Source organism: Strongylocentrotus purpuratus, unplaced genomic scaffold, assembly GCF_000002235.5.
Source record: "Strongylocentrotus purpuratus isolate Spur 01 unplaced genomic scaffold, Spur_5.0 spur5_scaffold_3, whole genome shotgun sequence".
Taxonomy (NCBI): Eukaryota; Metazoa; Echinodermata; class Echinoidea; order Camarodonta; family Strongylocentrotidae; genus Strongylocentrotus; species Strongylocentrotus purpuratus.
The window spans coordinates 20,718,322-20,744,279 of NW_022145609.1; the positions used below are offsets into that span (position 1 = coordinate 20,718,322).

Below are 25,958 nucleotides of genomic sequence, written 5' to 3' on the forward strand. Positions count from 1 at the left end.
TCAATGAATATGTCATCAAATTTTTATCAAGTTTATGTGTGTGTGGAACCTGGTACCCTTCGTCTGTCTCTTCATCTCTCCCTCTCTCCCCCTTTCTTCCCCCTTTTCTCTCTTTCTTTCTTTCTATCTTCCTCTCTTTCTCTCTCTTTGTCATCACTCCAACTCTCCCTCTCCTTCACCTCTCCCTTTCTCTTTCTTTTTTAACAAAAATTTGAATTTGATCAATGAATTTTTATGAAATGTCTATATGTTTGATTTTTGATTTATGTCATATGTGTTATTTCAATTTGAATTGCAATTGAATTGTATCTATGTGAAATGGATCGCAGTTCAGCCATTGGCTGCGATGATCTTTTTAATAAAAAACATTTCTATTCTATTTCCTGTATAATGTATGGAAACTCCACATTTATATTTTCCTTTACACGAGTAGAAAATGGTTAATCAGTTTTGATAGGCTTTTTTAAAAAGACCGTTTGCTATTGAACCTCATAAAAGTCCAAAAGAATATGAGCAATTACCATGAATGAAATTGGAGAAGAAATTTTCAGTGTATTCTGTTGGCAATACGCAAGGCTGTAATAAAGGTCAGTGTATTCCCTAACCCAATGACAGTAAGAGCCCTCTATTGTGTAGCCAATGATTTCTCCTTTGCTTGCTACTAAATTTGGCAGATGCAGATATTAGAAACAAACATTAATAATTATAATTTCCAAAGCTCTTTAGAAGCGCATAGGGACGTTGTATAATGTGAAATGCGCTATACAAGAACTGAATATTATTATGAAACAATACATTAATGCAGTTTCTGTGTAAAGAAAAAAAAATTGTTTATAGGCAAACAGACCATACAATTATAAAATTGCTGAGCTGGATTTGTCGTCAGTTACATTGAATGGGTTGATTACTTGTACAGAGCCTTGTATGTTTTATTGTAATTTGTTCATAAAGATATAATATAAATTATAACATATGGTAGATATTATGAAGACTACCTCACATTGGTAACAATTATTTGAATATTTGTAGATTCAAAATTCTTCTCGCCTCTAGCTGTTTTAGAGCCCTATTTTTGTTCTTTATTTTACTTTTAGCATTCCATTGTCATTGCTCTAGTAATCGTGGTGAAGTGCTTTCTTGGTAGATTTCAGGGTAACAGCTTAAAAAAACCTGCCTCATGTCCTCTGTTTCTGCCAGCGATTCAGTGGTTACATAAAATGTTATGAAGTGTAAATTGTATATCATGAATACTATGATACTGTTGGCCAGACACTATTCAGATATGCCAACCTTTACATTCAGCTTTCAGGGAGGTTTCTATCGATTGCATACAGCATAATAAAAATAATCTTTCAAAAAATCAGGGAGGCGTTAGAATTTGTGTGGAGTGACCTATCAAAAAAGTACAAATTTTCAGGGAACCTCCCCCAAAGTCAGTCAGAGAGGGTTGGCATCTCTTCCCTATCCTCTTCTGATGTGATTGTATATGTATTTTTTGTAATATTTAAATGAAATTTTATATGAAACAAACAACTTACATATTGGCTCCGACTCTTTTATTGGAGTTGTCTAGGTGAATTAAAGTATTCATTGTGGTGTGTGTGTGTGTGTGTGTGTGTTGATTGTAGTGATGCATGGTCCTGTACAGCAGTGAAACCTGGGTATAAAGAGCTCTGATGTAACGAAGTATCTGGTGTAACAAGGTGATTTTCCTGGTCCCAGCTCTTTATATTCTTTTGTTTTTTTACCATGATATAACAAGATTTCTGATATAACAAGGTAATTTCTTTGGTCCCGAGGACCTCATTATAACGAGTTTCCACTGTATTAGGACATATACCGGGGAACTCTCAATACCACTCCCCGAATATTTTAGGGTGAATCAAGGAAGTATTCTTGCCAAATGAAAGCTTAACCCTGTCTTACCCAAACTAACATGCTTCCATGACTGACATGAATGTCTCGGAAGCACATGCCCTGTAGCTGCTCATGCACATACTAAACTAAGGAGGGTTTTACCACAACTGAAACCTGGCAGCAGATGGTTGGTTATCCTTTATAATTGCTTCTCTATACAAAGACATAAACATACTTCGTAATACCCATCATGTGCATGACACCGTTTGCAGGACCATGTATTCACAGAATGTTCATATTTGCCCATGCATGTTTTGTAATGGATTTCAGTGGATTACATTTTCCTGGGAAGACGGGGGCATATACATTTCTGTATTCTTTACGATCGCAAGAGTTTGTTACTGGGAAATGATTGGTCCAGAGACGACTGTTGTAACGGGAGTGCCCTGTACCAGTAGGTCCATGCCTGCATGTACACTCTCGTAGTATAAACCGGCTTATGCCATTAGGGTGGGTAGCGTCGCGTCGCGGCGCGTTGACTTGAACGCGACCATTCGTCCAAAGCCCCCCCGGTTTGACCGAAAGGGTGCGTTGGGAGTGTCGCGTCGCGTCGCGTTAACTTGAACGCTACCATTCGTCCAAAGCCCCCCCCCCCGGTATGGCCGAAAGGGTGTGTTAAAAATATTTAAAAAGTATTTAAAAAATAATAATCTTGTAAATCAAGGGTATCGAATAAGAAATAAACCACGTTTGAATAATATTTGGCATCTGTCACCCCCCCCCCCCCCCCCATCACTACGCCAATGTTTTAGGTTTGTTGGCGGGATTAATCGCAACTGTTCCCTTCTTGTTACCCTTTTCTTTTACCTTTTTCTTTTCCTTTTCCTCTTTAAGCTCTACTCTTTACCTTTCCCTTCCCCCATTTTTTGTGGGGAGGGGGGGGGGGGGGTGCCCCTTCTTTTCTTTTCTTCTTCCTATTTTTCCTTCCCTTTCTCTCCTATTTTTCTTTCCCTTTCCTTCCTTCTCTCTTATTTTTTGATGTGGGGGGGGGGGGGGGGGAGGTAACAGCTGGGAGGCAAGGCCCTTTCGCCCCCCCCCCCCGATCTCCTTTCCCCCCATTTTTTCTTATCGTAGCTGATCTCCCTACCTTTCTTTTTTCTTTACTTTTCTCTCCTATTTTCCTTTCCCTTTCTTCTCTCTGTTTTAGGTTTGCTGGGGAAAGGGCTTTTCGCCCCCCCCCCAGATCTCCTTTCCCCCCTTTTTTCTTATCGTAGCTGATCTCCTCTACCTTTCTTTTTTCTTTACTTTTCTCTCCTATTTTCCTTTCCCTTCCTTCTCTCTGTTTTAGATTTGCTGGGGAAAGGGCCTTTCGCCGCCCCCCCCCCTCCCCACAAAAAATGGGGAAGGGAAAGGTAAAGAGGAGAGCTAAAAGGGAACAAAAAAGAGGAAGAAGAAAAGAAAAGGGTAAAAAGAAAGGGGAGAACAGTTGCGATTAATCCCGCCAACAACTTGTGGATCGCGGGGGGGGGGGGGGGGGCGAAAAGCCCTTTCCCCAGCAAACCTAAAACAGAGAGAAGGAAGGGAAAGGAAAATAGGAGAGAAAAGTAAAGAAAAAAGAAAGGTAGGGAGATCAGCTACGATAAGAAAAAATGGGGGGAAAGGAGATCGGGGGGGGGGGGGGCGAAGGGCCTTGCCTGCCTCCAGCTGTTACCTCTCCCCCCCCCCCCACATCAAAAAATAAGAGAGAAGGAAGGAAAGGGAAAGAAAAATAGGAGAGAAAGGGAAGGAAAAATAGGAAGAAGAAAAGTAAAGAAGGGGCACCCCCCTCCCCACAAAAAATGGGGGAAGGGAAAGGTAAAGAGTAGAGCTTAAAGAGGAAAAGGAAAAGAAAAGGGTAAAAGAAAAGGGTAAAAAGAAGGGAACAGTTGCGATTAATCCCGCCAACAAACCTAAAACATTGGCGTAGTGATGGGGGGGGGGTGACAGATGCCAAATATAATTCAAACGTGGTTTATTTCTTATTCGATACCCTTGATTTACAAGATTATTATTTTTTAAATACTTTTTAAATATTTTTAACACACCCTTTCGGCCATACCGGGGGGGGGGGGGGGCTTTGGACGAATGGTAGCGTTCAAATTAACGCGACGCGACGCGACGCTACCCACCCTAATAGCATAAGCCGTATAAACCCGAGACCAATTTAATCCAGTGAAATACATAATAAATCCATATTCATTTAGCGACTTCCACTATATAACAAACATAATGGGTGTAGCGTCTCATACATTCGCACTATACATGTATACAATTTCATGTCACTGTACCGTGCGTCCCCCAAAAAACTATACACTTTTGAAATGGCTGCCGAATAAAAAATATATGATTCTGGGGGGGGGGGGGGGAAGTTTTATATGAATGGAAAGCTCATAAACTCAACTTTCATATGACACCAAAAAGTCCGAAAATATAATTCACGCTTGGGTGAGCATCTGCTCACTTTTGTAAAGGGTATGAAAATTAGGTTGCTCAGGAATTAGCCTTCCAATTTGTGAGGTAAATCCTTTGGAGCTTACAAAATTAAGGGTGATATATGATACATTCATAATTTGATGAGTACTAAAATGGAAAAATTACGGTGGGGGGGGGGGGGGGGTGGATGAAATGGACATTATGAACAAATCAGAACTGATCTATGATAATTCATGTTAGTATCCTTCGTGTGCTTGACTCATAATAATCGCGTGGTAATTAATTGAGTCCAAAAAGTTCGACTTGTTGTACATGCAATATGGCGAGCTTAATTGCTATACCTATATTTTTATGGTGGGTGAACTTTCAAAAGTCAATGGGACATGAGGGTTCCAATGAAAGAGCTAGTGATAACGTACGTCGAGGTGGATGTGCTTTTCGTTTAAAACAAAAAAAAAGAAGAATTTTTAACGAGTTTTGGGGGTAAAAGTCCATAGGATAACGTACGTGTTATTAGGCTGCTAGAATCTGCCGATAGGGGGCGTTCTCAAATGAGACTAAACGGAGCGCGCGCCTAGTGAAATGTCATTCACCCAATATGATACAAATCATATAACCTGGGCAAAGGCATGGGGAAAATCAAGGTGTTTTTTTTTTTGGGGGGGGGGGATAAAAAGAGAAATTAATGGGATAAAAATATATAAAGCAGTTGATTAATAACGAAGCAATGACGTCACAAACTGATAACCAAATTGCAATTTGTGTAGTGATTTTCTAAGTTCCAAAGTGTTTCATACTTTTACAATTTTGTTATAACTTCCTGATAGTTATCCGATTTTACTCAATGTGTTTGGGCTCTGTCACTCTTGTTTTTCTGCATCTATATTAAAAGCAAATTATTTTTAGAGTAGACTTAATACACCAGTTTACGGTTGTGTGCGCCATTTTAAACAAAGCCAATGACGTCCTAGAGGTCATGGATTTATGCGTAAATTAAGATTGCGCACATGCAAATTATGATGACATCACTGCCTGCGCGCTGCGTTGTGCGCGCACATCACATGTGCATGGGCGCAATCTTAAGTTACGCATAAATACCACTGATACCTCAGGTCATACACCAGTTTACAGTTGTGTGCGCCATTTTAAATAAAGCCAATGACCTAGAGGATGATGCGTAAATTAAGATTGCGCCCATGCAAATTATGATGATATCACTGCCTGCGCGCTGCGCGCGCATATCATCATTTGCATGGGCGCAATCTTAATTTACGCAATACCAGAGGTCAGAGGTTATTGGCCCCGGAACAGGGCCAATTTGGCCCTAGCTGTTCCGGGGCCAATGACCCGAGGTCAACTGTCTGCTCATGCGCACTGATACAACTGTAAACTGGTGTATTGGCTTTGTTTCAAAGCCAATGACCCGAGGTCAGCCTGTCTGCGCATGCGCACTGATGTAACCGTAAACTGGTGTATTAAATTTAACCGTATTTGGGACTAACCCTCATGAAATAACTATAGATAGCGGTTACGTATATTTGGTGTTTCACGCTATCGACGTTTATTCCATCTTTTTTTGGAATTACCTTAGGCCAAATAAAATAAAAAAATGTTTAGCGTCCTGTTTTTTTTGAAAAATAGGAAGGAGGAGGCCCTTTTTTTTCTTCAATGGCCGCTCGGTAAATTTTCCCTTTCAGTCGGGCTATTTTTCAAGATGGCCGCCAACATTTTTTTTTTTTTTTTTTTTAAATTTTATCAGAAATAGATCCATTTTAGCAGTGTTTTTCATGTTTTTATTTAATTAAACAAAATATTAAACAAATTCAAAAAAAAAAAAAAAAATATATGAGGCGGGCCCCAAAAAGGAAGCAGGCGGGGACGCTAAACATGTATATATTTTTTAAATGGCCTTAATTTCTCTCGCGGCACCCAATAGATCTACGGCACCCTAGTTGAACAACACTGGATAAGAGGATTTGCGATTAATTTCGATCACTCGCAACTCTTCTACTCTATAGCAAACACGATCGCAGTTATAATTAGGACTTTCAAAAAATAATGCCAGATGCAAATCGAATACCTGATTAAACCTGACGTCACATTTGGGAAAGTGCAAACATTATAATATATAGAACATTCGACCTAGGCATGCAGTTGATTTCTTCAAAGTCATTGCGGTCATGTTTTTATAAGACTTACAAACAGGCGCGGATCCAGAATTTTTTAGACGGGGGGGGGGGGGGGGCCAAATTTGAAATTTTGCGAGCCAAATATTGGTACGTAATGGTGACCAACACTGACGTAATGCGGGGGGGGGGGGGGTGCAGGGAGGGGCGAGTTTCCCCCTACCTCCTCCGCGAAACGCGAAGCTTTTACGAATTATTAAACCATTAGAAAAACCAGACGATTCGTTGTACAGTTTTCGACTCTTAATCCTCTGAATTCAGGTTCCCTCTTCCCGCGAAGCGCGGAAACTTTTACGTTTCATTCAATCATTAGAGAAAGAAGACGAATCGTTGTACCGTTTTCGACTCTTAATCCTCGTCTGAATTCAGGTTCCCCCTCCCGCGCGAAGCGCGGAAACTTTTAAGTTTCATTTAATCATTAGAGAAAGAAGACGATTCGTTGTACCGTTTTCGACTTTTATTCCTTGTCTGAATTCAGTCCCCCCCCCCTCTCCCGCGCGAAGCTCGGAAGCTTTTACATTTCATTAAATCATTAGAGAAAGAAGACGATTCGTTGTACCGTTTTCGACTTTTATTCCTCGTCTGAATTTAGTTTACCCCCCCCCCCCTCCCGCGCGAAGCTCGAAAGCTTTTACATTTCATTAAATCATTATAGAAACAAGACGATTCGTTGTACAGTTCTCGACTCTTATAATCATCGTCTGCATGAATGCAGCTTTTACGCTTCATTAAATCATTAAAGAAACAAGACGATTCGTTGTACCTTTCTCGAAAACAATCCTCCTTTGAATTCAGGTTCCCCCCTCCTGCATGAATGCAGCTTTTACGCTTCATTAATTCATCAGAGAAACAAGACGATTCGTTGTACAGTTCTCGACTCTGAATGTTCGTCTGAATTCAGGTTCCCCCCTTCCGCGCGAAGCGCGGAATCTCTTACGTTTTATTAAATCATTAAGGAAAGAAGACGATTCGTTGTACAGTTCTCGACTCTTAATCCTCGTCTGAATTCAGGTTCCCCCTCCCGCGCGAAGCGCGGAAGCTTTTAAGTTTCATTAAATCATTAGAAAGAGAAGACGATTCGTTGAACCGTTTTCGACTTTTATTCCTTGTCTGAATTCAGTTCCCCCCCCCTCCCGCGGGAAGCTCGGAAGCTTTTACGTTTCATTATATCATTAGAGAAACAAGACGATTCGTTGTACAGTTCTCGACTCTTAATCCTCGTCTGAATTCTGTTTTCCCCTCACGCGCGAAGCACGGAAGCTTTTACGATTCATTAAATCATTAGAGAAAGAAGACGATTCGTTGTACCGTTTTCTTAATCGACTCTTAATCCTTGTCTGGGGGAAATTTTGTGTGTAAATCCCCCCAAACACCCCCTAAAACCCCCCCCCCCCCTCGTTTCGGGTTTTTTTTTTTTTTTTTTTTTTTTTTTTAAAAAAAAAAAAAAAAAAAAAAAAAAAATTCGCATGACCGACCTAAAAAAGGTGACCTAACCCCCCCAACGGAGCAAAATGTCAAGTGTCCTCTTACCCCCCCCCACTCCCCCCCCCACTGAGCGACTTTTCGGCTGGCTGAGTCGTTGGGATTTTTTTTTGGACTCCCCCCCCCCAAAAAAAAAGTGTCCGCTTACCCCCCCCCCCCCCCCCCCCCCCCCCCCACTGAGCGAATTTTGGCCGATTTTCAAATTTTCCTGAGTCGTTGCGAAATTTTGGACCGATTTATAAATGTTAAACCCCCCCCCCCTTGAAAAAATCCTGCGTACGCGCCTGCTCCCCCCTCCTACTCGAAGCTCAGAAACTTTGACGTTTCATTAAGTTATTAGAGAAAGAAGACGATTCGTTGAACCGTTGTCGACTCTCAATACTCGTCTGTATTCAGTTTCCCCCCTTCCCGCGCGAGGCGCGGAATCTTTTACGTTTCATTAAATCATTAGAGAAACAAGACGATTCGTTGTACAGTTCTTAATCCTCGTCTGAATTCAGGTCCCCCCCCCCCCTCCCGCGCGAAGCGCGGAAGCTTTTAAGTTTCATTAAATCATTAGAGAAAGAAGACGATTTGTTGTACTGTTCCAGAAAATAACCCTCGTCTGAATTTAGTTTCCTTCCCTCCTCCCGCGCGAAGCTCGGAAGCTTTTACGTTTCATTAAATCATTAGAGAAAGAAGACGATTCGTATTACCGTTCTCGACTCTTAATCCTCGACTGAATTCAGGTTTTGACGTTTCATAAGATTATGAGAAAAAGAAGACGATTCGCTGTACTGTTCTCGACTCTTAATCCTTGTCTGAATTCAGTCTCTCCCCCCCCTCCCCTCCTGCGTGTAGCGCGGAAGCTTGAAGTTTTTAAATTATTAGAGAAAGAAGACGATGCGTTGTGCCGTTCTCTACTCTTATGCATTGTCTGAATTTCAAAGATGTTCTTTGTCTGCTCCTTTTCCTTTCTACGTCCTCTTCCTTTTCTCTCGTTTTTTTTTTTTTTTTTTTTTTTTTTTTGGCCGGCGATTTTTTTGTAGGGGGGGGGGGGGGGGGGACCGCGGTCAGATAAACACATTTTGATACCTTGTCGGACCCCGGAAGCTCAGGGGTTTAAGGCAATAAATTACGGTCAGGTAAGCATTCAGGGGCTCGCCTTAGGGCCCCTGGTGGGATCGAAGCGGTGGAGCCCCCGGAAGCTCAGGGGTTTTAGGCGTTTAATTGCGGTCAGATGAGCATTTTTTGATGCCTCATTATTTTTTGACACTGGCAGTTATTCTTTCTTGCTCTCTTTCTTTTGTATTTTTCTTATACCTTTTCAAAAAAAGTGTGGGGGGGGGGGGGGGGGCTCGAGGCTCCCGATCCCCGCTGTTCCTCGGGCCCTGACATGTAGGAATCTCAAGAATCATATTTCATTTTCCAACAAACACATACAAAAGTATAATTTACTAAAAAGTGAGGAAAAATCTCGAAGATTATGTCAATTCAGCATTATTTGTAATCCACCGTTATGGAATTAGAAATAAACCACGTTTGAATTTGATTTCCCCTAAGCCCCCTCCCCCTATCAGTACGCCACTATATCCTCTTTTCCTTTTTTCTTTCCATTTCCTTCCTTCTCTCTTATTTTTTTGATTGGGGGGGGGGGGGGGGGACAATTACGGCCTGGGAGGCAAGGCCCTTTCGCCCCCCCCCCCCGGATCTCCTTCTTCCCCTTTTTCTTTTCTTCTTCCTCTCTAGTTTTCTTTCCCTTTCTCTCCTCTTTCTCTTTCCCTTCTTTTCCTTTTTTCTCTCTTTTTTTTTGCGGGGGCCGGGGGGGGGGGGGGGGGGGCAAGGCCCGCTCGACCCCCCCTTGGATCCGCGCCTGCTTACAAAAACAAAACAATAACAACATCGAACATTGCAACTACCTATTTCCATCGCTTACGTCATCATCCTCACTACACATGGTCATGGTCAATGTTTTCCTTTTGCTCTTTGGACCACGCCCCCTCTACTACGTAGTACGAGCGACGCGATGACTTCATTGCAGCTATAGCTAGCTAGCTAGCTAGCTTAGCTTAGCGCGCTAGATAGCAGTTACCCTTGCAGCGTATGGCATATGATGATGGACCTACGTTTAATATTGTTTATTGGAAGCCTTTTCCTCCTTTTATCTCCTGACCTATTTCAGACAATTCTTGCCCAAGAACAATACGGTACGTAACAGACATTATTTAATGTGATTTTTGCTAGTTTATAAGGAGAATTTGGAAAATTGTACGGGCGCGCGCGGTCAATAATTACCGTGTTTACACAGTGATCCGCATCGAGGGTTGAAGCCCGGTTGAAGCGCGAGGGGGTTGAAGCCGGGTTGAAGCCACACATATATATAGGAGCATCACTATCCTGGCTGTGTAGTAAAAGCTGTGCTTTTGATTCTCAACATTTCAAACACCACTGTACAAAACTCAACTGATTTCATTCAAAATCGGTACTTTAGTGACAATTGATGACACCTAAATAGCAGTAAAATACATTTTTTGTAACTTACTAATGTTAAAAAGAATAATTTAAAAACTCAAATTGTAAGTCTTTAGAGATATGAGTGCGAGGTAATGTGAATGGATATTTGAAAGCGTGTTCACTCGTCACACAACATAACTCTTATTTTTATTTAGCTACGAGGAAACAAGGTTGCACTGACAATAAAATACATAAAAGAAAGTATTCCCTTTTCGTTAATTTATTGGGTACTGAACAAAGCTGACAATGCACTTGCAAAGTGCAGTCAAGCAAATATAGCAGACTTGAAAATGTGAATATTGCACGAAGATTACATAATGATTAAGGATGAGAATGAACATGAATAAATGCGATGTACATAATGAATGAAAGCTTACGACAGAATAGAAATGGCGTCGAAAGTCCAATGAAGATGAAGAGAGATGAAAACGAAGGAAGGGGCTCACGCGATGATGTGCGGAGGCTTGAAGGCGGAGATGCAGCTTCGTATTCGTGGCTGAAGAGCGGTGAAGCATCTCGACGCTGACGTCCGTGATGAAGATAGTGAAGAAGCTCTCAGGCGAGAAGAGAAGAAAGTGACGCTCGACGATGAAACAGTGAGTCGTTTGATGTCGGAGGCCAAGGTAGAAAATGCAGACATCAAAGCCGGCATTGGTGCTGAGCAGTGAGTCGCTCGATTGATGAGCCGAACTTTGATGATGAATGTTTAGATGAGCTGCGGTGAGTCGAGCTCATGTGAGTGAAAGACTACCGGTGAAGAAACTGGCAGCTCCCAGCGGAGAATCAAACGCCATGTCGGATATTGATTTAACTGTTCCACTGGAAGACTGCAGCCCGATGAACACAGCAGAGAAAGAGTTGACGTGCCGTAGAAAAGACGAAAGGCACAGAAGAATACAGCCTGGAGAGGAAATTGCGGAGACGTCTTGACTCGACCAAGGTGAAGGCGGGAGTGGAGAAAAACCTCGTGGCGTTGAAAATACGCGGGGTGAACAGTGCGGAACCACGATGCGCGATTGGAAAGAAATACACACGTGGCCCGAATAATGAATATAAATAAGTAGCGTGATGGAAAAATACTGGAGACTTGAATGTACGGTGAAAGTAGGGCGAATGTAAGTAGGGCGAATGTAAGAGCCGCTACAAGTCTAGTGTCAAACTTTGCTTACAGCTGCATCGACATGATTGTGTAGAGTCTATGCGATATTGTGTGGTGTGTATATTTGTGTATGGGTCCAAAAATACCTGCCTCACAGCAAGCATGCAGTGCTAAAGGTCAATACGCATTAGCATTGACTCTCTATGCTTTGCTGGAGTGGGTTGAAGCCTGCAGTTTTATGTGTGATTAAACGGGATCCCAGTGCGGATTGAAGCCGGGTTGAAGCCGCCTTTTGAATCCACCCTATATCGATATGCAGGGTTTTATGCTATCCTTTTTTTTCCTCTTCATTCTCCTCAACCTTTTACCTATAGAATGCCAGATAAAGTTTTTTTTAATTGATTTTATCCGTTTATATGGTCATATGTCCAATTATTTCAAGCCAGGGGGCTAAATTCTCAGAAATCCCACTGGAACTTGCCTCGTAGAATCAACACACGTTTCTATGGAATGTCCACGAACTTTGACTTATGACTGTTTCAGGAAACTGGACCCAGTTTAATCCTCTAGAAATCAAGAGAACTTGAATTTTCTTTCACAGCAATTCCTTTTGTTTTTCATTCTGTAGATGTGAGGCTGGTGGGAGGATCAACTGCTGCTGAAGGTCGAGTGGAGATCTACTACCGGTCATCGTGGGGTACAGTATGCGATGGTACATATACATGGGCCAGAGAGGAGTCACAGGTGGTGTGTCAGCAGCTGGGTTACTCTGGAAATGCAGAAACTCACGCCAAGGCTGCCTTTGGTCAAGGAACCGGAACAATCTGGTTAGACGACGTGAATTGTATTGGGGGCGAGACGTCGTTGTCATCGTGTACCCACCGCAACTGGGGAACCAACAACTGCAGTCATGCTGAAGATGTAGGGGTCAGATGTCAGACAAGTGATGGTAAGATTGCTTTAAAATCTAAAATCCTTAAACTGGATCCGAATTCCAAGTTTAGCAAATAATAATAATAATAGTGATGAACATTTTAAATGTGCCATGTCTGTCAAAAATGACACTCCTGGCGCAGTTGTGTGGAAGTTGTATAAGTGTGGGCAAGTAATTCAAGAAAGAAAGTAAAACACATATAAGTTACAATACAATACAATACAAACTTACAAAGCATATTACAGTAATACAAGTTATATAAGGGTACAATGTAAGACATAATTAAACAAACTAATATGTTGAGAACAGAAACGTTTTTTAACACAGACTTGAACTGTGAGTAGGAGTTCTCATTGCGGAGGTGAGGAGGGAGTGAGTTCCACAGTTCAGGGCCAGAACTTGAAAATGATCGCCTTCCCCAGGAGTGCCGTGAACGTGGGATGCAAAGAAGTTGAAAAACCTGTATAGAAAGTCTGCCAAGGGGAGAATAAAAGTAGTTGTTATCTGGGCGAGTGGTCTTTGTAGACAGGTTTACTTTAACATGTGTCACAATGAGAAACATCATGCAGTGAAGGAATACAAGAAAAATGTCTTTATAAACAGGTGGTCTTTCTTTACAGGTGATGGCTAAAGCAGGTTAGACTATACCCTTGTGTACCGGGGTAATAATAGGATTGCAGGCCCCTCAGAAAGAAAAGTATAAATACTGATGAGGCTACCCTGGGTAAACTAGACACATTATCGTTATTATCATTGTTATTCTTACAGCAAAACCTGCGCATAAAGACCAGTCAGGGAAGACTAGAAATGCAGCATGCATAAGCATTTAATTGTTGGCTATCACTCTTATTAATCTTTCCCTCGCCTGGCTCACCTGGCTTACTGCTCCACTTGGGTCTCCTCCATACCTGCCACCTACTAATAAAATACCGTATCCGGACACCTACCCCCTGGACAACCTTCCCCGGATAACCACCCCCAGGAAAACCACCCTCTAGGATAACCACCCCCAGGATAACCACCCTCCGGATAACCACCCCCAGGATAACCACCCTCTGGGACAACCACCCCTCCGGATTACCACCCCTAGAAATAACCTAGAGGGTGGTTGTCCGAGAGGGTGGTTATCCTAGGGGTGGTTATCCGGAGGGGTGGTTATCCTAGACGGTGGTTATCCTGGGGGTGGTTATCCTAAAGGGTGGTTATCCTGGGGATGGTTGTCCTAGACGGTGGTTATTCTGGGGTTGGTTATCCTAGAGGGTGGTTACGGGTGGTTTTTCTGGGGTTAGTTATCCTAAAAGGTGGTCGGGGTTGGTTATCCTAGAGGGTGGTTATTCTGGGGGTGGTTATTCTGGGGTTGGTTATCCTAGAGGGTGGTTAATCTGGGGGTGGTTAATCTGGGGTTGGTTATTCTGGGGGTGGTTATCCTAGAGGGTGGTTATCTGGAGGGGTGGTTGTCCTAGAGGGAGGTTATCCGGAGGGGTGGTTGTCCTAGAGGGTGGTTATCTGGAGGGGTGATTATCCTAGACGGTGGTTATCCTAGGGGTGGTTATCCGGAGGGGTGGTTATCCGGAGGGGTGGTTATCCTAGAGGGTGGTTATCCTAGGGGTGGTTATCCTAGAGGGTGGTTATCCTAGGGGTGGTTATCCGGAGGGGTGGTTATCCTAGAGGGTATTTATCCTAGGGGTGGTTATCCTAGAGGGTGGTTATCCGGAGGGGTGGTTATCCTAGAGGGTGGTTATCCTAGAGGGTGGTTATCCGGAGGGGTGGTTATCCTAGAGGGTGGTTATCCGGAGGGGTGGTTATCCTAGAGGGAGGTTATCTGGAGGGGTGGTTATCCTAGAGGATGGTTATCCTAGACGGTGGTTATCCTGGGGGTGGTTATCCTAGAGGGTGGTTATCCTAGGGGTGGTTATCCGGAGGGGTGGTTGTCCTAGACGGTGGTTATCCTGGGGGTGGTTATCCTAGAGGGTGGTTATCCGGAGGGTGGTTGTCTATATAGGGGGAAGGTGTTCTAGAACCATAAAATACATGTAGTTTTATATGCCCTTTTTACAGAAATGCTACCAGATAGCATCAGATGTGAACAGGTTTCAACAAATGATCCTCTATTTTGCTTTCTGCTGTAGTATTTGCTGCAGCCCTTTTTGCCCGGCTGGGACATTCATTGTGGAAATACTGTCTTTTACTGATACCTGAGGGGTACATGCATGAATAGCATTTACATTAAATACAATAATCCAGAAAGCTGGGAGGTCTAAATGGTTACATACTTACATTCCATTCTTGGGGTTGAAGAGACAATAATACATGAAAGACAGTCTAACGATTCACAATATATATACAAAACATGTTCTACATTCAAAGGAGAGGACCTTTTTGTTAAAAGCACATCATTTTTCATGGAAACTACTTGGAATTTGAATCTGAATCATCAAGCTGTTCACAATGTTGGGTCTCTCTCTGCTTATATTATTGAGTTTATTAATCTTTTTGTGGACTTCATCCACTCATTAAAGAATACCTAGAAATATTATTCCTTATTTTTTCTTCTTCTCTCTAATGACAGCCAAGGGTAGTCGTTAAATAAGAATACAACACAAAAGAAGATTTCTCTCTTTACTCTCAATCCCATTTCAAAACCGAACAGTCCTCTTTAGGAGCCCCCATATGGGTGAAACCATGGACCTAATGAAATGAGACTTTGAATTTGTTTTCCAGTTACCGATGGATCGCTGAGACTCGCTGGAGGAGCAAGGACGAATGAGGGACGGGTCGAGATTTACCACAATGGCCAATGGGGCACTGTATGCGACGACAACTGGGATACTACTGATGCCAACATAGCCTGTCGGCAGCTAGGCTATAAGGGAGTCGATGTATTAATCAACGGGGGTTCCGGGTTGGGGCCAATCTGGTTGGATGAAGTGACTTGTTTAGGCTCGGAGTTTAGGCTTTCTTCATGCCCCCATAGTGGTTGGGGAGTCAATAACTGTAGTCATTCCGAAGATGCAGGAATGCGATGCTCATCCTTAATTTGTAAGATATTTGTAAACTTAATCCTATAATTGTTATGCCTCCGCTACAAAGTAGCCGGAGGCATTATGTTTTTTCGGGTTGTCTGTCTGTCCGTCCGTACGTCCCGTTCTTGTGATCGCGTTATCTCAAGAACCAATTGATGGATTCCCGCCAAACTTGGGTCATGTATGTATCTTGCAGAGCCAATGTACTGATAAGGTTTTGGGGTCGCGAGATCCAAGGTCAAAGGTCACAGCACTCGTTATGTATGCAAAAATAGCTTGATCACTTTATCTCAAGAACCCATTGATGGATTCCCGCTAAATTTGGGTCACGTATGTATCTTGCAGAGCCAATGAACTGATTAGATTTTGGGGTAACGAGGTCAAATGTCAAAGTTCAAAGGGCTCATTATGTATGCAACAATAGCTCGCTTCTGTTTTGGTTTGTAAAATTAATTGCTTTATGGCGGAGGCATTATTTTCGACTGCGAGCGGTCGAAGGTCCATCTAGTTTATATACCGGTAGGCACTTGTATAGTGAAGAAAATGAGGCATGTTTTTATACTTTTAGGTCTATATCTGATCCAAGGGGAATTGTTACAGTTTAACCCAAAGGGGTCCGTTTATTTTGGTACTCTCTTAGCCGAGGGGAGTGTCCCATTGCAATATCGACCACACCTTGGCATATTGATTAGAGTATCTCATGAATATTAATGAAGTTTCATGTCTATGTCTTGAATGGCTTTTGAATGATTACTAATTACCTAGTCACATATCTGCATTGTGTACAATATATATGGGGTAATATCTTTTTAGGCCCTTTGCAGTACCATTTGTACCCTTTTGAAGAATTGGTATCAAAAGATACATGTAGAAGTTGCGCGATTTCTGCCCTGGTCCTTTTATGGTTTAAAAAAACAAACACCCAGAGCCTCCCGGGATTGACACGATTTAGAGAAGCCCTTCGCTAGACCAACTCCCGCCTCCATCAAAACAAGACCTAGGACCCTCATGGGTGGAACCATGGACCTAATGAAATAAGACTTGAATTTGTTTTCCAGTTATCGATGGATCGCTGAGACTGGCTGGAGGAGCGACCACGAATGAGGGACGGGTCGAGATTTACCACAATGGCCAATGGGGCACTGTATGCGACGACAGCTGGTATTATACTGAAGCCGACGTAGCCTGCCGGCAGCTAGGCTTCCCGGGAGTCGACGTATTAATCGACGGGGGTTCCGGGATGGGGCCAATCTGGTTGGCTGGAGTGATTTGTTTAAGCTTCGACTTTAGGCTTTCTTCATGCTACCATAGTGCTTGGGGAGTCAATAACTGTGGTCATTCCGAAGATGCAGGAGTGCGATGCCTAACTGCAGCTGGTAAGATATGTAAACTTGATGTCGAAGTCCATCCTGATATTACCGTAAATCTCTGTGTAGAAGAAACACCTGTGTATAAGATGCACCCCAATTTTTAAGGAAAAAAAATTAAATTATTTTTAGTTTGCTTTTTAGCAGACACCGTAGTATGCTAGAAAACCCAAGCGACTTTCATTTTGATACAAAGTGAAGTTAATGGCGCCGATTTGTGCCTGTGAACTCGTCACAATTAATATTAACAATGTTGTTTTTAAAACTAAAGATGACAGACAAAGGAACAACTGCAGAATGAAGCCCAGACAAATTTTCAATCAGAAATTTGGACAGGCTAGTTTTATGGGGTGTATCACTTAACACCCGAACCATCGGTCCGCCCATTACAAATTTGGTATCAAAATGTGCGGGAGACACAAGGAGAAAAAAAACACTCATGAAATTTCAGCGTCAAAGGTTCAGGTGTTTTGATGCAGCGGCAAAAATTTGACAGCCCCCCCCAGACTTATTAGGGTTAAGGGACATAATTTATTGAGACTGAAAAAAAAAAAAAAAAAATCTCTCCCTTTCAAATTAGGAACGTATAGGTTAACTTCAAATAGAAGATCCTATTATTTATTCCCATTATGGTATTTATGTTGAGATACAGAAATTTTCGAAAACCGCTAAAAATTGGCATTTTGAGGACTCAAAATATCCTGTACCTGTGTATAAGACGCACCCCCGAATTTTGAATTTTTTACTGCGAAAAAAAGTGCATCTTTACAGCAGAAACACAAGTGAAACCAGTAGAAGTTTAGGATAAGGATTTATGAATATTTAAAGTTGTAATTGATCAAAAGCAAAGAACACAATACACAGGAGACTCTTTCTCTCTTTACTCTCTATCCGATTTCAAACCCAGTAGTCCTTCTTTAGGAGTACCAAATGGGTGTGTGTGTGTGTGTACGTTTTATCAAATTTTACAGACGTGTATCAATCAGAAATGATTATATACGTCTGGGGACAGACCCTTAACGTCACCATCCGAAAGACGTGACTCAGTTTCAAACTGGGGTCTGCTGAGCCAGTTTGTAGGTGAAGACAAATAGCTAACAAGTGAATGTACCGCTAGACCAAGGGGTTCTCAAAATTTCTCTTCACGATCCGGGTGTGATTTCCACGAAAGCTAAAAGGTCCGAAGCAATTGGCATATATATATAGTTTATTCATCAATTATTTCCCTTCATATAAGTTTGTTATCCCCTCGCCGACGAAGTCGGATGGGATATAGTAACGCTGCCGCGTCCGTCCTTCCTTCCTTCCTTCCATGCTTCCGTGCATGCGTCCGTCCGTCCGTAACAAATTTGGTTTCCGATAGATAACTTCAGTAACGTTCGACAGATTTTAATGAAATTTGATATGAAGGTACATGATATCAAATTGCAGGCTAAGTTCGATGTTGGAGTACGTAGGTCATAGCTCATTAAATATGCGAAAAATACACATCTGGTTTCCGATCGATAACTTCAGTAACGTTTGACGGATTTTAATGAAATTTGAAATGAAGGTAAATGATATCAAAATACAGTCTAAGTTTGATTTTGGAGTACGTAGTTGAAAGGTCAAAGGTTTTAGCTCATTAAATATGCGAAAAAATACACATCTGGTTTCCGATCGATAACTTCAGGAATCCTCAACCCTCTCTCTCTCTCACATGGTGCACCCGCAAGCCTACTGTATAACTTTAGTAATGTTTGACAGATTTTAATGAAATTTGACATGAAGGTACATGGTATCAAAACACAGCCTAAGTTCAATTTCCGAGTATGTAGGTCAAATGTCATAGCTCATTGAATATGCGAATCTGGTTTCCGATCCATAAGTTTAGTATTGTTTGACGGATTTTAATGAAATTTGATATGAAGGTTCATGGTATCAAAACACAGCCTAACTTCAATTTCGGAGTATGTAGGTCAAAGGTCATAGCTCATTAAATATGCGAATCTGGTTTCCATTCGATAACTTGAATAATGTTTGACAAATTTTAATGAAATTTAATATGAAGGTACATGTAGGCCCTACATGGTATCAAAATACATGTACAGCCTAAGTTCAATTTTTTTAGTATGTAGGTCAAAGGTGAAAGGTCATAGCTCATTAAATATGCAAAAACACCTGATTATATATATGTGAAAAGTGGTTAACTTTCTTGCCCAGTAATATAATAGTATACTCCAATGGAGGTAACTTGTTCTGACGTATATAGGCCATTTGTACCATGCGAGGGGATGCTACACTTTGCGTTGACTTGTTATATTTTATATACGTACTGTCCTTACAGTTTGCACATAGACAGTCAAAGGTGGAAGTTATGGTAAAAATATACTTGTAAATGGGGAAAACTTCAAAAGTGGCACCATTTCGGCATTTCCCGGCAATAGGCTGATTAAGCAAATAAACATTGTCACAAATTGAGTGATTGGAAGATGGAGGAATTGATTTTAATGTTAAAAAATGACAATCTAATCCTATAATTTATAATAATGGCACTTGTATAGTGAAGAAAGCGAGGCTTGTTTTTATACTGTTAGGTCTTTATCTGATCCAAGGGGAATTGTTACAGTTTAACCAAAAGGGGTCTGTTTATTTTGTTACTCTCTTAGCCAAAGGGAGTGCCGCCCCCTTGAAATATCGACCACACCTTGGCATATTGATTGGAGTATCTCATGAATATTAATGAAGTTTCATGTCTATGTGTCAAATGGCTTTTGAATGATTACTAATTAACCAGTCACATATCTGCATTGTATACAGTATATATGGGGTAATATCTATGCTTTTTTTACCCTTCGCAGTTCCATTTGTACCCTTTTGTAGAAATTAAATAAATTTGGTATTGAAAGATAGGCGTCAGGTGATTTCTGCCCTGGTCCTTTTAGGGTATGGTAAAACCCCTCCCCCCCCCCTCTCCCCTCCCCCCCCCCCAAAAAAAACCCATAGCCTCCTGGGTGGTCCGGATTGACACGACCCCTTACGGTCCGGACTTTGAGAAGCCCTTTGCTAGACCAACTCCCGACTCCGCACCCGCATGGGTGGAACTATAAACCTATTGAAATGAGACTTTGAATTTGTTTTCCAGTTAACAATGGATCGCTGAGACTCGCTGGAGGAGCGACCACGAATGAGGGACGGGTCGAGATTTACCACAATGGCCAATGGGGCACTGTATGCGATGACAACTGGGATACTACTGATGCCGCTGTAGCCTGCCGGCAGCTAGGCTACGTGGGAGTCGACGTATTAATCGACGGGGGTTCCGGGTTGGGGCCAATCTGGTTGGATGAAGTGACTTGTTTTGGCTCAGAGGTTATGCTTTCTTCATGCCGCCATAGTGGTTGGGGAACCAATAACTGTGTTCATTCCGAAGATGCAGGAGTGCGATGCTTATCCTCAAGTGGTAAGATATGTAAACTTGATGGGGAAGTCCATCCTGATATTACCGTAAATCTCTGTGTAGAAGACGCACCTGTGTATAAGATGCACCCCTATTTTTAAGGGAAAAAAATAAATTGTTTTTTGTTTGCTTTTTAGCAGACACCATAGTACGTTAGAAAACCCTAGCAACTTTCATTTTGATACGAAGGGAAGTTAATGGCGCCGATTTGTGCCTGTGAACTTGCCACAATTAATATTAACAATGTCGTTTTTAAAACTAAAGATAACGGTCAAAGAACAGCTAGTTTTATGGGGTGTGTCACCTAACACCCAAACCATAGGTCCGCCCATTACAAAAATGGTATCAAAATGTGCCGGAGACACAAGGAGAAAAACTCATGAAATTTCAGCGCCAAACGTTCAGGTGTTTTGATGCAGCGTTGACTTGTTATATTTTATATACGTTCTGTCCTTACAGTTTGCACATAGACAGTCAAAGGTGGAAGTTATGGTAAAAATATACTTGTAAATGGGGAAAACTTCAAAAGTGGCACCATTTCGGCATTTCCCGGCAATAGGCTGATTAAGCAAATAAACATTGTCACAAATTGAGTGATTGGAAGATGGAGGAATTGATTTTAATGTTAAAAAATGACAATCTAATCCTATAATTTATAATAATGGCACTTGTATAGTGAAGAAAGCGAGGCTTGTTTTTATACTGTTAGGTCTTTATCTGATCCAAGGGGAATTGTTACAGTTTAACCAAAAGGGGTCTGTTTATTTTGTTACTCTCTTAGCCAAAGGGAGTGCCGGCCCCCTTGAAATATCGACCACACCTTGGCATATTGATTGGAGTATCTCATGAATATTAATGAAGTTTCATGTCTATGTGTCAAATGGCTTTTGAATGATTACTAATTAACCAGTCACATATCTGCATTGTATACAGTATATATGGGGTAATATCTATGCTTTTTTTACCCTTCGCAGTTCCATTTGTACCCTTTTGTAGAAATTAAATAAATTTGGTATTGAAAGATAGGCGTCAGGTGATTTCTGCCCTGGTCCTTTTAGGGTATGGTAAAACCCCCCCCCCCCCCCCCCCTCCCCTCCCCCCCCCCCCCCCAAAAAAAAACCCATAGCCTCCTGGGTGGTCCGGATTGACACGACCCCTTACGGTCCGGACTTTGAGAAGCCCTTTGCTAGACCAACTCCCGACTCCGCACCCGCATGGGTGGAACTATAAACCTATTGAAATGAGACTTTGAATTTGTTTTCCAGTTAACAATGGATCGCTGAGACTCGCTGGAGGAGCGACCACGAATGAGGGACGGGTCGAGATTTACCACAATGGCCAATGGGGCACTGTATGCGATGACAACTGGGATACTACTGATGCCGCTGTAGCCTGCCGGCAGCTAGGCTACGTGGGAGTCGACGTATTAATCGACGGGGGTTCCGGGTTGGGGCCAATCTGGTTGGATGAAGTGACTTGTTTTGGCTCAGAGGTTATGCTTTCTTCATGCCGCCATAGTGGTTGGGGAACCAATAACTGTGTTCATTCCGAAGATGCAGGAGTGCGATGCTTATCCTCAAGTGGTAAGATATGTAAACTTGATGGGGAAGTCCATCCTGATATTACCGTAAATCTCTGTGTAGAAGACGCACCTGTGTATAAGATGCACCCCTATTTTTAAGGAAAAAAAATAAATTGTTTTTTGTTTGCTTTTTAGCAGACACCATAGTACGTTAGAAAACCCTAGCAACTTTCATTTTGATACGAAGGGAAGTTAATGGCGCCGATTTGTGCCTGTGAACTTGCCACAATTAATATTAACAATGTCGTTTTTAAAACTAAAGATAACGGCCAAAGAACAGCTAGTTTTATGGGGTGTGTCACCTAACACCCAAACCATAGGTCCGCCCATTACAAAAATGGTATCAAAATGTGCCGGAGACACAAGGAGAAAAACTCATGAAATTTCAGCGCCAAACGTTCAGGTGTTTTGATGCAGCGGCAAAAATTTGACAGGCCCCCCCCCCCCCCCCCCCCCCCGGACTTATTAGGGTTAAGGGTCATAATTTATTGAGACTGAAAAAAAAAAAAAAAAAATCTCTCCCTTTCAAATTAGGAACGTATAGGTTAACTTCAAATAGAAGATCCTATTATTTATTCCCATTATGGTATTTATGTTGAGATACAGAAATTTTTGAAAACCGCTAAAAATTGGCATTTTGAGGACTCAAAATATCCTGTACCTGTGTATAAGACGCACCCCCGACTTTTGAATTTTTTCCGGCGAAAAAAAGTGTGTCTTATACACAGAAATTTACGGTAAGTTACTTTTAATTAAAGCAGAAACACAAGTGAAACCAGTAGAAGTTTAGGATAAGGATTTATGAATATTTAAAGTTGTAATTGATCAAAAGCAAAGAACACAATACACAGGAGACTCTTTCTCTCTTTACTCTCTATCCGATTTCAAACCCAGCAGTCCTTCTTTAGGAGTACCAAATGGGTGTGTGTGTGTGTACGTTTTATCAAATTTTACAGACGTGTATCAATCAGAAATGATTATATACGTCTGGGGACAGACCCTTAACGTCACCATCCGAAAGACGTGACTCAGTTTCAAACTGGGGTCTGCTGAGCCAGTTTGTAGGTGAAGACAAATAGCTAACAAGTGAACGTACCGCTAGACCAAGGGGTTCTCAACATTTTTCTTCACGATCCGGATGTGATTTCCATGAATGCTAAAAGGTCTGAAGCAATTGGCATATATATATTTAGTTGATTCATCAATTATTTCCCTTCATATAAGTTTGTTATATTACGTACTGTCCTTACAGTTTGCACATAGACAGTCAAAGGGGGAAGTTATGATAAAAATATAATTGGGAAAACTTCAAAAGTGGCACCGTTTCGGCGTTTCCCGGCAATAGGCTGATTAAGCAAATAAACATTGTCACAAATGGAGTGATTGGAAGATGAAGGCATTGATGTAAATGTTCCGAAATGACAATCTAATCCTATAATAATGGCACTTGTGAAGAAAGCGAGGCTTGTTTTTAAACCTTTAGGTCTTTTTCTGATCCAAGGGGAATTGTTACAGTTTAACCCTAAAGGGGTCTGTTTATTTTGTTACTCTCTTAGCCAAAGGGAGTGCCGGCCCCCTTGAAATATCGACCACACCTTGGCATATTGATTGGAGTATCTCATGAATATTAATGAAGTTTCATGTCTATGTGTCAAATGGCTTTTGAATGATTACTAATTATTAACCAGTCACATATCTGCATTGTATACAGTATATATGGGGTAATATCTATGCTTTTTTTACCCTTCGCAGTACCATTTGTACCCTTCTGTAGAAATTAAATAAATTTGGTATCGAAAGATAGAGGTCGGATGATTTCTGCCCTCGTCCTTTTAGGGTTTAAAAAAACAAAAACACCCAGAGTTTTCGACGGGCGGTCTGGATCGACACGCCCTGTGGTCCAGACTTTGAGAAGCCCTTCGCTAGACCAACTCCCGACTCCATCAAAACAAGACCTAGGACCCGCATGAGTGGAACTATAAACCTATTGAAATGAGACTTTGGATTTGTTTTCCAGTTGCCGATGGATCGCTGAGACTTGCTGGAGGAGCGACCATACATGAGGGACGGGTCGAGATTTACCACAATGGCCAATGGGGTACTGTTTGCGATGACAACTGGGATACTACTGATGCTGACGTAGCCTGTCGGCAGCTAGGCTACGTGAGAGTCGACGTATTAATCGACGGGGGTTCCGGGTCGGGGCCAATCTGGTTGGACGAAGTGGCTTGTGGTGGCTCGGAGGCTATGCTTTCTTCATGCTACCATAGTGGTTGGGGAACCAATAACTGTGGTCATTCCGAAGATGCAGGAGTGCGATGCTCATCCTCAGATGGTAAGATATTTGTAAACTTAATCCTATAAATTATAATAAGGGCACTTGTATAGTGAAGAAAACAAGGCTTGTTTTTAAACTTTTAGTTCTTTATCTGATCCAAGGGGAATTGTTACATTTTAACCCTAAAGGGGTCTGTTTATTTTGGTACTCTCTTAAGCTATGGTCACAACTCAGAGCTGGGACCGACCGATTTGTAGCCTGCTAGGTCGCCGCTGGACTTTAGGCATCGCCCAATAATTTTTGGAGAAGTCGAGCAGGCTTGTAGAGCCCAAGCGATGCCTGGGCGGTGCCCTGTCGATTTCCCGTTGGTCGCTGGTTGATTTTAGGTCAAAACTGGGCGAAATCGGGGAGCTCCTCCAGACGGCGTCCCGGCAGTGACCGACTGATGACCCACCAGTTTGCCGAGCGATCTCCCACCGTCCACCGGCTGATTTTAAAGAAATTGCCCGGCGGCCGGCCGATGATCGGCGGGGCACCAAAATACGCTCGATGCCCAGGGGGTCACCGACCTAATTGAGCGTTCGCCGTCGAGCGATTTAGGTCAAAATTTCGAAACCGCTAGGTCGACCGATTTTGAACTCCCCGCCCAGTGACCGATTGATCTCCCAGCAACGACCGAACGGGCCAGGGCGGCGACCGCGCAGCAGCCTTTGACCTAGCGGATTAGGTCGGTGCCCGGGCGGCGAATGCCTGGACACAGAGCGTATTTTGGGCGGCGAGTGAAAAGTGAGCAGTGAGCAAGTGGGATCTACAAGTGGAACAGGTCATCAAACGTGCATCCAGACGTCTGTATATCCTGTGCAAATTGAAGAGGAATGGAGTTCCAACCAGTGATCTTGTGCTCATATACACAATGTATATCCGACCATTGATGGAATATTGTGCACCAGTGTGGAGCAGTAGCCTGACAACACAGCAGTCAGATAGCATAGAGCGGGTACAGCGTAGATCACTCAGGATGATATCATACCCTGATCAACAGCACTATGAGGAACTCCTGAGCAGCTTCGGCATTCCCTCCCTTGCCAGGAGAAGAAGTGACTTACTTACCAACTTTGCCAAATCAATCCTTGTCTCCTCGCGACACCGTGATTTGCTTCCGGTTGAACGACAGCATCTCTCGCGAGGTGGACTTAGGAATTCTAACCACTTACACATTCCTTACGCAAGAACTGAACGATATAGAAAATTAAGTGTCCCCACACTTGTCAAACTGGTCAATGCTCAGTTGTAGATCATCTTTTTTTTTTTTTTTTTTTCCAAATTTTTATTGATTTTCGAATTTTTTTTTAACATTACAAAAACAAGAATCATACAAGAATTAAATAATTGTATAACATTAAAAGAACAATAATCAAATACGAATCACTGTAACAATTACCCCCAAAAAAAAAAAAACAATCAAACAAACAAACAAACAGACCTGATGTAAAAACTAAAAAATCAGTCTCGGGTGGTTTGAACTATATCATTATCAAAATATAATTATGGATAATTAAAATAAATTCTCAATAGGGGACCATTTTCTATAGTGCATGTTTTCTTTGTGCTTTTGTTTAGCAATTACCAATTTTATATGTCTGATTTTCCAAATGAACGTTTCAAAACCTATGAAACTTACTACTAAATTCCTGCATTTCTGAATATAAATGTATCTCTTCAATAAGATAATTAAGTGATTTAATA

At 42.0% G+C, this 25,958-nt stretch overlaps 1 protein-coding gene across 4 annotated transcripts in view; it reads left to right on the forward strand.

Annotated features, from left to right (window-relative positions):
* Positions 1-10,028: 10,028 nt before the first annotated feature.
* LOC575431 (deleted in malignant brain tumors 1 protein) overlaps positions 10,029-25,958 on the forward strand; it is a 35,549-nt gene continuing 19,619 nt past the window's right edge. For 2 of the 4 annotated variants that reach the window (XM_030995592.1, XM_030995591.1), the window contains exons 1-7: positions 10,029-10,183; positions 12,218-12,538; positions 15,245-15,562; positions 16,605-16,922; positions 20,038-20,355; positions 21,618-21,935; positions 23,952-24,269. In XM_030995592.1, coding sequence (XP_030851452.1) covers positions 10,087-10,183; positions 12,218-12,538; positions 15,245-15,562; positions 16,605-16,922; positions 20,038-20,355; positions 21,618-21,935; positions 23,952-24,269 — 2,008 coding nt within the window. In that variant the 5' untranslated portion in view covers positions 10,029-10,086. The remainder of the gene's footprint in view (positions 10,184-12,217; positions 12,539-15,244; positions 15,563-16,604; positions 16,923-20,037; positions 20,356-21,617; positions 21,936-23,951; positions 24,270-25,958) is intronic. The other 2 variants (XM_030995589.1, XM_030995590.1) reach the window with 2 other exon arrangements.